The sequence below is a fragment of the Schistocerca cancellata genome, chromosome 2 (assembly GCF_023864275.1).
Source record: "Schistocerca cancellata isolate TAMUIC-IGC-003103 chromosome 2, iqSchCanc2.1, whole genome shotgun sequence".
NCBI classification, from domain to species: domain Eukaryota; kingdom Metazoa; phylum Arthropoda; class Insecta; order Orthoptera; family Acrididae; genus Schistocerca; species Schistocerca cancellata.
The window spans coordinates 625,203,428-625,216,361 of NC_064627.1; the positions used below are offsets into that span (position 1 = coordinate 625,203,428).

General features: G+C 37.6%; 1 protein-coding gene across 1 annotated transcript in view; it reads right to left on the reverse strand.

Annotated features, from left to right (window-relative positions):
• The window catches only part of LOC126147489 (arylsulfatase G-like), a 110,917-nt gene that overhangs the window by 54,232 nt on the left and 43,751 nt on the right, over window positions 1-12,934 (reverse strand). The window contains exon 5 of the mRNA XM_049915698.1: window positions 9,269-9,419. Coding sequence (XP_049771655.1) covers window positions 9,269-9,419 — 151 coding nt within the window. The remainder of the gene's footprint in view (window positions 1-9,268; window positions 9,420-12,934) is intronic.

Consider the following 12,934-nt stretch of genomic DNA (forward strand, 5'->3'; position numbering starts at 1 on the left):
AATTCTGAGACCCTAATGACTCTGTATTTTGGATTATGGAATAGTACTGTAAGGTGGGACCTATATGAAAGGGGCCTTCATACTGCAGCAGTGAGTTTTGATGATGCAATGAAAGTGAAACACAGGATATCTTGTAAAAGCGTATTTAATAATTTTAATAGCCTCATAGATTTTGCCACGTATACTGTCCAAAAAATTATGGTAGTGAAAGAAGACACTAAAGTAACAAACAGAAACGTGCAACAATTGTGCCCTAAAATAAGTATAGTACTAAACAGCATGGAAAACCAACTGTTTTTTAAGGAATAAATTATTTTCCTACTGTTTGAATTATTTAATTGCAGACCAATGTTAAAAATTTCTCTATGCACACACAAATAATGCTCTGATATTTAGTTTGTTGACATTGTCAATGTATGTAGAATTATGTATTGTGAGAAAAAAGATAAAAGTTTGTGTGGTTGCTCCTGTGACAGGCCCTGTACTGTTACTTAAGTGGTCACCTGTGCAACAGATGGTGTTTGTAATGTGGTTACCTTCTGTGATTAGTTATTCAATAAATGTTGACTGTATGAGCTGCTGTGTCTTTTCATGTACTCTCTGTAAATTAACCAAAACTGGAAATTTCTGAGCTGCTACAGATCAATTACTGTGTGTGCAGGTAGATCACAATTATCTCTTATGAGACAGTTCCTACAGACTGCACTGCTGCTGCTGACATTAGAGCCTCATCACTGCCCAACAAATTACATTCTGGTCTCCCATGCCACCATTTGATGACCAGCTTTCTGACCCATGTGGTCAGCTCTCTGGTTTGTGCAGGCTGAGGCCAGCTTTCATTGCAGTGGCTCAACATAAAAGCATACGTAGTACGCTTATATTGTCAGCCAGGATGACCAAGTGCGATACCACTGACATGCTAACTGTGCCAATATGTACTAAGCCATAACAGTACCCGAAGAAGGAGCTCATATGCTGCCTCCCTGTGTCCCCATCTGAGACTGTACATTAGCTGAATACTGGTGATGACACTGGTGATGGGAAGCTGTCACAGCCCCTACACTACCCCCATAGCTGAACTGTCTGCCTAGCCAGGCATGTGCAACCCTCACAACTTAGCAGGCACTTCCACTCCGACAACTACTCACTGACACTGTGGCTGAGACCCTCACTGCAGCTCCATCTTCTGGCACAGTTCATGTTGTCACTTATATAGCTGCCTCTGACATGACAGCTACATTGTATACCAACACAGTGGACTGCAATACTTTGGCTGTCACTGTGATCAGCCAGGAATTCCAGGTACTTTTGGCCTAGATAAAAGTTCTCAATGCACAAATATCTGCTGTCTGTGCATGACCAGCTGCTGTTCCCACACTACCATGTCTTTGCCAATGCAGCCATCATCATCAGTGTCCTAAAGACCAATCCATTATGTGTTGGTACTATCACATATTTGGTGAGTAGGCTTCTCACTGCCACTCATGGTGCAACCACCCAGACACCAGTGGCATCTGTGAGTGAGCGTGCACAGATGTCACACTGCCTTGAAGCACTTTTTCATCTTAGACACAAAGTCTGTCCAGCATTTCAATGTAGACATTGGCCTCAACCTGTGCGTCTGCTGTTGTGCGGTATTCCCTGGGTATTGACCATCAACACCATATTAGCTGTCAGCTGCCAAAAACTCATGTATTACCACCTATGGTGGCCACCCAATGTAATAAGACCTAAGCCCATACTGGATGTCCAGCTGGGAAGTCACCATCACAGATGTCACATTTCAGTAAGGGGTGCTGATTTCTTTGCACATTTTGCCCCACCCCCCTCCCAAACCACTGCTGGTTCTGCTCTTAACTCTTATTGACAAGGGTTCTTGTCACTCACCCATGAGGTTCTGCAATGTTATGCAAAATTAAACACCAAAGCTTATTCATGCTGTTGATACAGGGCAGCACGAGGACTTTTTCGGCGATTTACCAGCCACTGCGTTCTCATCTGGAGAAACACAAGAGATACATCACAGCAAGTCTATCACATCAGCACCATGCCTGGCCCTCTGGTTTTAGGCAGACCACAATGCATTGCATCGGAATGATTTGCTGCTGCTAACGACATTCAAGATTATGCTTCAGGATCGTATCATTTAGCATATAGTTCTCTCATCTCCACCTTGTACCAAAGAAGAACTCATCCTTGTACCCTGCAGTGACTATCATGCTCTTACCGCACACACCAACATGAACAGATATCCAGTCCCAAACCTCCATGACTTCAACCATGCCTCAGTGTATAGAATCCTCGACTTCACAGAGGCATTCATCCAGACACCAGTTGCCACAGAAAATAGACTGAAGACAGCTACAACCATGTCCTTTTGTCTCTTTGATTTGCTTTTCATGACATTTGCGCTTCAAAATGCTGCACAAGAATGGAAGTGATTCATCGACACCATGCTGTGTGACTTGCCCTTATTCTCGGCCTATATTGATGACATAGTGGTATTTTCTTTTTCACATCAATGACATCATGACCAGTTGAGAGCAGTGTTTCAATGGCCCAACAATTTTGCAGTTATCATTAATCCCTCCAAATGCATCTTTGGTGCCTTCCAAGTGACATTTCTGGACCACCAGATTTGTGCAGATTCCCCTTTCTGAAAAATTTCAGAAAGTTCAGGAAATTATGCACCCACAAACCTTCCAAGAACTCTGTTGGTTCCTCAGAATGCTGAACTTCATCTCCCACCATCCCCCTGGCACAGCTTCCCTCCAAGAACTGCTGACAGACACCCTTGCTGGTCCCAACACAAGAGACAACCACCCTGTCCCTTAGATAGACCAAATGGACACTGCTTTAACTGCAGCCAAGAACAGCCTTGCTAATGCTGCACTTCTGACTCACACAGCACATCACACCTGGCTGACACTGGTATTCAGTGCCAACTAGCATACCTTAGGCATAGTGTTAGAGCAAGACTTCAGTGGTTCCTGGCAACTGTTGAACTTCTTTTCAAAGAAGCTTTGCCTACACAACAAAAATGGAGGGATATGCTACTTTCACCCAGTTGGAGGCCAGGAACTTTATGACATTTATCAACAACAAACCATCACATGTGTCTCCCAGCATACTAACAACTGTTGCTCAACATGCCAGTTCCACCGAGTGGATAATATCTCCCAGTTCCATAAAATGATAATTAGATCCTTGTATCACCCACCAACAATTAATTGAAACAATTACAGTTTTGTTAGTGTTGGGCATGATAAGACATCCTGTAAAACATTACTAAATGCTTTCTCTGAAAACTACCTAGAACAGATAGTTAGACACCCTATTCATGATGAAAATATATTGGATTTAATGGCAACAAATAGACCTGACCTCTTTGAAGACATCCACATCAAAACTGGTATTAGTGACTATGACAGAGTTGTGGCAAAAATGATTACCAAAGGTTGAAGGAGAACTAAAACAAGCAGAAAGATATATATGTTCAGTAAACTAGATAAAAATCATTAGGGTCATATCTCAATGAGGAACTTGTAAGTTTCAGGACAGGGGAGGAGCACACAGAGAAGAATAGTTGACCATGCACTGGATAGATATGTATTTAGTAGAACAGCTCATAATGGGAGGGAACCTCCATGGTATACAGTCACTGTAAAGACATCTCTAAAGAAAGAGAGATTACTGCATAACAGGTGTAAAACAAAGCTTAGGCCTAGAGATAGAGAGATGTTGAATGAAATGCATTTGGTTTGCAAGATAGCAACGCTTGCTGTCTTCAGTAACTAGCACAGCAGAAAAATTGTCAAATTTTATTCCACAAGACCAAAAGAAATTCTGGTCGTATGTAAAAGCTGTTACTGGCATCAAAGTTATTGTCCATTGCATAGTGAATGAGATGGGGATTGAAATAGGGCAGAGTTCTACTACCCTTCTTGTAGATGGATATGACCTGTGCTTTTTTCCAAGAACTGGGTACAGTTTCCTGTTCAAGGGATCTACGATAGATTATAGTTAGAAGAGGGGCTAACTCTGCCACAAATTCAGTATAGAATCTGACAGGGATTCCATCAGGCCCTGAAACTTTGTTCAGCTGTTTCTCAACACCATTGACACTAATACTTATTTCATTTATATTTTCAGTGATATGAGGATTAAATTTGGGCAATTCTCCTAGGTTTTCCTTTGTAATGGAACATTTGAAAATTGAACGCTTAACTCCATTTTCAAATGTTCCATTACAAAGGAAAACCTAGGAGAATTGCCCAACTTTAACCCTTGTATCACTGCTCAGGACAGTGGGAGAAGGCAGTTCAAAACAATGGTACACTGAAGATTTGTCACAAACATGTCACTCTTTCTTATGATTTGTTGTAATTCAATGTCTTTAAAAGCCTTCAGTTCACTAATGTATATGTGTCACTTCACTTGCTGTAGTGCGTTAACCTATAAAATGACATCAAAATCTATTTGGTATGTGACCACCACCACAGTGACCATTGCAAAGTATGAAAAATACAAAATTCTTGATAACACAAAGCATTTTCACTACAAAAACCACTACAGGCAATTAGAATGTTGTAAAGAAATATGTGCAGCAATCAGCTGTGTGGAAGTGACTGCACTGTGGATGATGTACGGAAGAAATTAAATGGACTAAGGAGTCGATTGTGATGTGGGATGTCAAGTGTCAATAAAAGTAGGATACATAAGTGAAACAGATGTGTTTATTTATATTCTAAATATCCTAACTGCCACCTTCAGAAATTCCTCCTAAAGTAATTTATATTTTGGTTCATGTGTTTCTGGAATAATACATGACATGGTACACTGTGGGGTTTGAGTTCTATATTGCAAGTTGGTATAGCTTTCACCTATTGCTAAGAATCTTAACCTAACCATGAGACAATCTTTGGCAGAAATTGCATTCATGGTTTAAAAAGAGAGGAATATGGGAACAGTTACACATATAAGCATTACAAAATACCTATATAAATATTCATGCTTGATAATAAGAATAACTTCACAGAAGACATCATGTTAAACATGAAAATATACCTAAAAACAAAGATGATGTGACTTACCAAATGAAAGTGCTGGCAGGTCGATAGACACACAAACGAACACAAACATACACACAAAATTCAAGCTTTCGCAACAAACTGTTGTCTCATCAGGAAAGAGGGAAGGAGAGGGAAAGACGAAAGGATGTGGGTTTTAAGGGAGAGGGTAAGGAGTCATTCCAGTCCCGGGAGCGGAAAGACTTACCTTAGGGGGAAAAAAGGACGGGTATACACTCGCACACACACACATATCCATCCACACATATACAGACGTCTGTATATGTGTGGATGGATATGTGTGTGTGTGCGAGTGTATACCCGTCCTTTTTTCCCCCTAAGGTAAGTCTTTCCGCTCCCAGGACTGGAATGACTCCTTACCCTCTCCCTTAAAACCCACATCCTTTCGTCTTTCCCTCTCCTTCCCTCTTTCCTGATGAGGCAACAGTTTGTTGCGAAAGCTTGAATTTTGTGTGTATGTTTGTGTTCGTTTGTGTGTCTATCGACCTGCCAGCACTTTCATTTGGTAAGTCACATCATCTTTGTTTTTAGGCATATTTTTCCTTCGTGGAATGTTTCCTTCTATTATAAACATGAAAATATACTTATTAATGCAGTGTTTCATTATGTTGATCATGAACGAGACAGTTACAAGCCTTTCAAAAACATTAGTTATGATGAATGAAATTAAGTAATGACATTTCTTAAATGTGTATCTTGTTCGCAAATATTGAGGTGGGGGGACTTTCATAATGGCACATTGAAATCTTTATTCACCCATTCTCAAATGATTTCATTGTTCTTTATGTACTCTCTCTGTACCTCATGGAGCTAATCGCAGTGAACACTTCGAGCTCTTCTCACTATCTATGGTTTTACCCAAGATTGTTTCCATTTTTCTTTCTTTTCAAGGAATTTGCTCACTGCCAGTATTAAAATTAACTACCAACATGAAGAAATATTTTATGACAGTGTAGCTCCTGTGAAGTAGTTTGTTCACAGAAGTTCAACAAAATCTTTACAAAGGTCTCATAAAAGAAAGAATCACCAGTTTGTATCAATCTTCAATGAGCCATTGTTTTGAATTGGTGTCTCCTGACTTTCCAGGCTAAGCAAAACAGTAGACAGCACAAATGGACACCCTGGACTTGCAATGGATAATGGTAGCATGACCACAGCAACATCTATTGTACTACTCGATAGTTGAGTGTCCATGTTTCTGTTAGTTCTAGATGCCTTTTGTGATGGTGACATGATGCCATTGGTCATCAGAGTGACATATTGTGTAGTGTCATTAGTGGTCACTTGAGTAATAGGGTACATCACTGTTTGCAAAGGTCACTTGAGTAACTTATTGTGTACTGTGATTTCAGTTATTGCTCTTGCAACCAGCAATGTTCAGTGGCTGAGTGGTTACTCCTGTGACATATTACGTTTGTTAAATTGTGGTCACCTTCCATGACTAGTTCTTGTACTTGATAGCATTATTCGCTAAATGGTGACTTTTTGAGCAGTTGTGTCTTTCATGTGCCCTAAGTAAATTACTCTAGATTCTGTTATGGCATCAACTGAGACAGGAATTAACAGCACATCTGCCAGAAACACTCTATCAGATCATCTAGTATCCAATGTAGATAAATAGCACCTCATTCATATAAATGAGAAACTAGCAATGTTTCCAAAGTAGTAGCTTTTGTGTTAATTTAAATATGTTAAATTTACCCTATTTAAATACATACAATCTTAGCTTTGAAGACAGCTTATTATTAATATAACTGGGAGATTTAATCTCTAAGAGTAGTTTCTTTTGTCTTTCCATGACTTTTACCATAATCTGGAAGATTCTTGTACATTATGGAGTCTATACAATATGATGAATGCATAAATAAATGAACGAGCTGAACTTATCGTAGCAGATGCCCTACATGCATGCAAATTGTAAGACAAATTAACTGAAATCTTTAATGCATTAGAAGTAATCACACATGAGATATAAGTGCTATCATTCCATCTTCAGAATGAACTTCCAGAATTTGCCCAACATCAAAGGCGCACAAAAATGAAGACGATGATAAGACTAACGCCAGCCACTAGAGACTTGTTGTGAATGAACCAGCACAATACTATATTCCACTTAACTAAAAAGAAACACAGCTGCATTTCACAGGAAAAAAAATGAATCTGGGGATGAGCAGTAACAATGGTGGATAATGTGTTGAGACACAGGGACGGACATATGCAAATCTTAAGGGACAAAGTACTCAGTGAAACTACTGCTATAAACATAACTGACACATATAGAAATAATTGTGATAATCATTGTTGTACAGGAGATACTTTAATGTCACTGTGACACCTTTGGTGAAAATTTTTTGGTTTCTACACAAAGAAGCATCTCTTCAGATTAGATTAGATTAGATTAGATTTACTTTCATTCCAATTGATCCGTAGTGAGGAGGTCCTCCAGGATGTGGAACATGTTAGAAAAACAACAATACATGACAAATATTTACAACTAAAACAAATAAGCTAATGTACCATTCCACAGGTCCCAAGTGGAATGATCGTCATTTTTTTAATGAACACTAAGAGTCATTTTACAAATACTAATGCACTGAATTTAAAATAAAAAAGTTTTTTATTTATTTATAAGGTAATAAACATGTAATACAACTACTGTAATACTTATTTACAATGAACACATTACTGCACTGAAATGGTGCAGAAGTTAGATTATACTTACACACAACCACACACACACACACACACACACACACACACACACACACACACACACAAATTTTCAGTGAACACATTACTGCACTGAAATTGTGCAGAAGTTATGTTGTACTTATATACAAATCAGTTGGTTTTACTAAGAAATTCATCAATGGAGTAGAAGGAATTGGCCACCAATAAATCCTTTAGGCTTCTCTTAAACTGAATTTCATTGGTTGTTAAGCTTTTTATGGCTGCTGGCAAGTTATTGAAAATGTGTGTTCCTGAATAATGCACACCTTTTTGTACAAGACTAAGTGACTTTAAATCCTTGTGAAGATTATTCTTATTTCTAGTATTGATTCCATGAATTGAGCTGTTGGTTTGAAAAAGTGATATATTTTTAATGACAAATTTCATTAAGGAATAAATATATTGGGAAGCTGTAGTTAGTATCCCTAGTTCCCTAAACAGGCTTCTGCAGGATGTTCTTGAGTTCACACCACATATAATTCTTACTGCACGTTTTTGTGCCCGAAAAACTTTAGCTTGGCTTGATGAATTACCACAAAAAATAATCCCATATGACATTATGGAATGAAAGTAAGCATAGTATGCCAGCTTTTTCATTTTTATATCCCCTATGTCTGACAAAATTCGCATTGCAAACAGAGATTTGTTAAGACACTTCAGCAGTTCTGTGGTGTGCTCCTCCCAGTTGAATTTATTATCAAGCTGTAATCCCAAGAATTTAACACTGTCCACTTCTTCTATCTTCTTGTCATCGTATGTCAGACATATACTCTTGGGATACCCCTTACAAGTTCTGAACTGCATGTAGTGTGTTTTTTCAAAGTTTAGTGACAAAGAATTGGCTAGGAACCAGTGATTAATGTCCACAAATATTTTATTGGCTTATCTTTCTAAGACTACACTTGATTTGCTATTTATTGCAATGTTTGTATCATCAGCAAACAAAACAAACTTGGCATCTGGTAATGTTACTGATGAAAGGTCATTGATTCCAAATTCTGTAGGTGGGTAGACTCTAACAGCCTACAAGAAAATTTGTGGGGAGGGGTTATCAATAGTGACTGCTCCTATTACACCACCTAGTCATATTAATCACCAATTCTTTGCTAATTGCATTTAATAGTAAAATGTGGCAAACAATAATTAACATTTTAGACATATATCTTAAGATGATGTACTTGATTAAATAGGCTGTTTTAATTACCAAGATAGTAGGCCGTAATTTACAATGAATAAAAAAATATCTTCCACCTTTGATCTGTCATTTCAAATATCATTTCAGCAGGAAGTAATTTTTATGTCTCCACTGTATGAGAGGCACAATAATATGGTTTCATAATAGAGGCACAATATTATTACATAAGTGTACATATATGTGAGAGGCACAATATTATTAAGTAAATGTACATAAACAGTTATTTTCCATCTGTATTATAACAAAAGAGTACCTTTGTGATATAAACTCATCCGCAAAATCAGCAAATATGTCTGAAAGCTCCTCTAACTTAGCAGGCTGATGTATTATTGTCCTATTTGAATATAAAGGAAGAGCAAGATCTGAGGTGCATATTGGAAATGGGTCGATTCTGCTTACATTCCCTGTACATGAAAGACAGAAATGAAAACAAGTAGGAATGATTTCTATACAAAGAAAAACATAAAAGGTATGTTACATCAACTGAAAATAATCATCAATATATTGTCTGCAGAAATACTCAACATAAGATTTATTTAGAAAGAACTAAAAAAGTTGATATCTAATAGTGTCTATATCACTGAGAAATACATAGATTATTCACCTTGATTCCTGTCTGTTACTTTGTTAAAGAAAGTGCATAATGCATCTGCTATGTCTTTCAAATAGAGAATATTTTTGTTGCTGCTTCTTTGTTCTGATCATTTCACTTCAGTTGTATACCCAACCAACTGTCAAAATGATCCTGGTAAATATTACTAATGAATGTGCAAGTGAAGTTGAGTGGGGTGAGATCAGCCTGTGTGTGTTGTAACTGCCATTCACCTTTCTTGTGTGGAACTCTTAGGTACACTCACAGGTTATGTGGTATGCACAACAAATTCCACTGCTGTAAGGTTAGCTAAAAGGGGCCAGATTGAAATGTTTGTGATTATTTCACTGTGTTATTCTTCTCCAGTTGTAGAACTGCATTATGTATTCCCAGAGACTAAATTGCAAGTAGGTATTATTTTGATGTACTTTGCTGTCTCTTCAATAAACAGGCGACTGATATTGATAAATATCTTCATATATTCACTGGTAGGTTGACATCTACTCAGTGTATACATTGCACCACTTTCACCAGTGTTGCACAATAAGTAATTTTAAGGAGTGGGTTTGGAAGATGAACTGATCAATACAACGCAATAAAGATTATAGTGTGTGTGTGTGTGTGTGTGTGTGTGTGTGTGTGTGTGTGTGTGTGTGTGTGTGCCAGAGGAAATAATGGAACAATGCTTTCATTACAATGTTAAAACATAATAAAATTAAAATTGGAAGAATCTGACTCTGATAATCTTTTCCAGTCTTTTTACATAACTATTAGGAATTTGCAAGCATAAACATTCCAAGTCTAGATGATCTGTCACTGGTTATGGTTAATATAAGACACTGTTATAGATCTCAAAAGTTACTTTGTTGCTGCAGTGTGATGAGTTTGGGCTTAATACACAAGAAGGATCTGTGTCATATTGATGTTGGACCAGTTAGCTACAGGTCTATTTTAAGGAGCTCATTACAGAACAGACTAGTTGTCAAGTATTATCTCTAGCTGCAGCATATGATCAACATCTTCTAACAATATTGAAAATCAGTATGCTATTACTAACTTGTCAGTCTCATGATAAGATGCAAGATGGCGGCGTATATACAAACTGTGGTAAATTGCGTCGTAAATTTTGAGTTATTATCATCAGTAAAGTGCTGTTCATGTGATATTATAGTGGAAAAAGGTATTAGAGCATGCTCACTAATCCTTAAATGGTACCAATCAAGTTGTTTTGTGAAATTAAACTCTGATAAAATCTCGTGTGATTGTGTTCAACTGTGTAATGGTCTCCAAGTAGCAACGGATATGTGCAGTGCCAGAATTGAACTAAATGCGTTACATGAGCTTTATTTAGATATAAATGCAGCTAGAAAATATGTAGAATTTCTGGAAAATCTAAAGCAAGTATTGAGGAATCCTCTTGAAAACAAAATCTGTGGATCAGAAAGTGCTTACAGCAGGTCTAGGTCTATAAAACTACAGAACAATTTCGCCATTCTAGACGGTGTAAAAGCAAACAAGGAGGACTTTAATGATACTGGTTGCCATCTAACAGACACTGTTGATATATTAAAATATAGAAATAGCACTGCCCCAAAAGGCAGTAATGGCAGAAATACATATCTTAGGAAATCCAAGTTAGTTGTTTACTCAGACTGTCATGGTCACGATCTCACAAAAATCTTGCAAAATGAACACAATCTTAGAGCTACCAGCTATGTAAAACCTGGGGCCCCTATGAACATAGTTATAAGGAACATACAGCGTGATAACACTACATAAGAAAATCGGGTTTTAGTTATAATTGGTGGTGCAAACGATGTTTATTACAATGAACTAAAAAGTGCCGTCCGTGACCTCCGGAAAACCCTAGATACAGTGAAAAATGAAAGTGTAATAGTGACTGGAATACCACACAGATATGCCCTAATAGAAATGTCATGTGTCAACCTGGAAATTATTAAGGCCAACAGGCAATTTCGCAAAATATGCAAAGCATACAGAAACACAAACTTATTAGATGTGAAATTCTTGGAAAGGAAATACTTCACCAGGCATGGTATGCATTTAAATACTCATGGGAAAAAGTTCATAGGTTCTAGAATAAATGAGATGGATGAGATGATGTACATAAAAAACTACATCATGCCTATTATTGTATCAACTCAAAACGGAGAAGCCATCTCATCACAGATGATACCAGCAATAAAAAAAGCAGCAGAACAAACACAACCAATAGCAGTTACACAAAATGCAGAGTACAAACAATAATCAGAACAGAAATGCCAACAACAGCATCAACATCAACAGCAGCATCATAGACAGCAGTAACAGCAGAAATCCCAGCAATAGCAGGAGCAGCAGCAGACATGGAAACAACCATCCATGGGGCAGCAAGTAGATGGAAAAGGACACCTCCTTCCCATCTGAAGGATTTTTTAATTGTAGATATGATGAAAAAAAAGCCATCAAGATAAGTAACATTAAATATTCAGTGTGTAAAAAAACAAAGTGCAACACCTGGAAGTCGAGTTACAAATCTTAGACAGCACTGTTATCTGTATTACAGAGCACTGGTGTAAAGAAAGTGAAATCTTATATATTAAATTACCCTCATATGTCCAAGCACGTTCTTATTGCAGAAACACAATGAAAGGTGGAGGATCATGCATTTATGTTAAGAATGGCATTGAATTTAAAGTCAGAAACGATATTATCATCCTAAGTGTAGACAAAGACTTCGAAGCGTCACTGCAAAAAAATCAGCCAACGATAGGTTCATAAATTTAGCCAATGATAACAGTAAAGGTACATGCATTGTAGTGAAACAAGAAACAGGAACTGTGAAGCAGAGAGGTACAAACATGCAAATCAGGAACAAGGAAAAGTTCGAAAGTAACCCAAAAGAATTAGCACATTATGTGAATACCTACTTTAGCAGCATTGCAATGAACTTACAGAAAATTTTTCCAAAAGGTGCTAATCAACCAATACAGAAGCATATAGCAAACTCAACGGTATTCCTTCCAACTACTGAGGAGGAAGTATGCGATGTTCTAAGGCAATTAAAGAACAAAAACTCAGCAGGTTTAGATGAAATCCCAATGTGTGTGCTGAAAAAATGCATAAACGCTATCAAAGCTCCACTAACAGAAATCCTAAATGAATCCTTCAAAACTGGTTGCTTCACTGACTATCTGAAGCATGCCAAAATTTTACCAGTTCACAAGAAAGGTGACGTAGAAAATGTTGAGAACTACAGACCAATAGCCCTATTGTCATGCTTTTCCAAAGTGATAGAAACAATAATGAAAAACAGGCTTTTGAGCT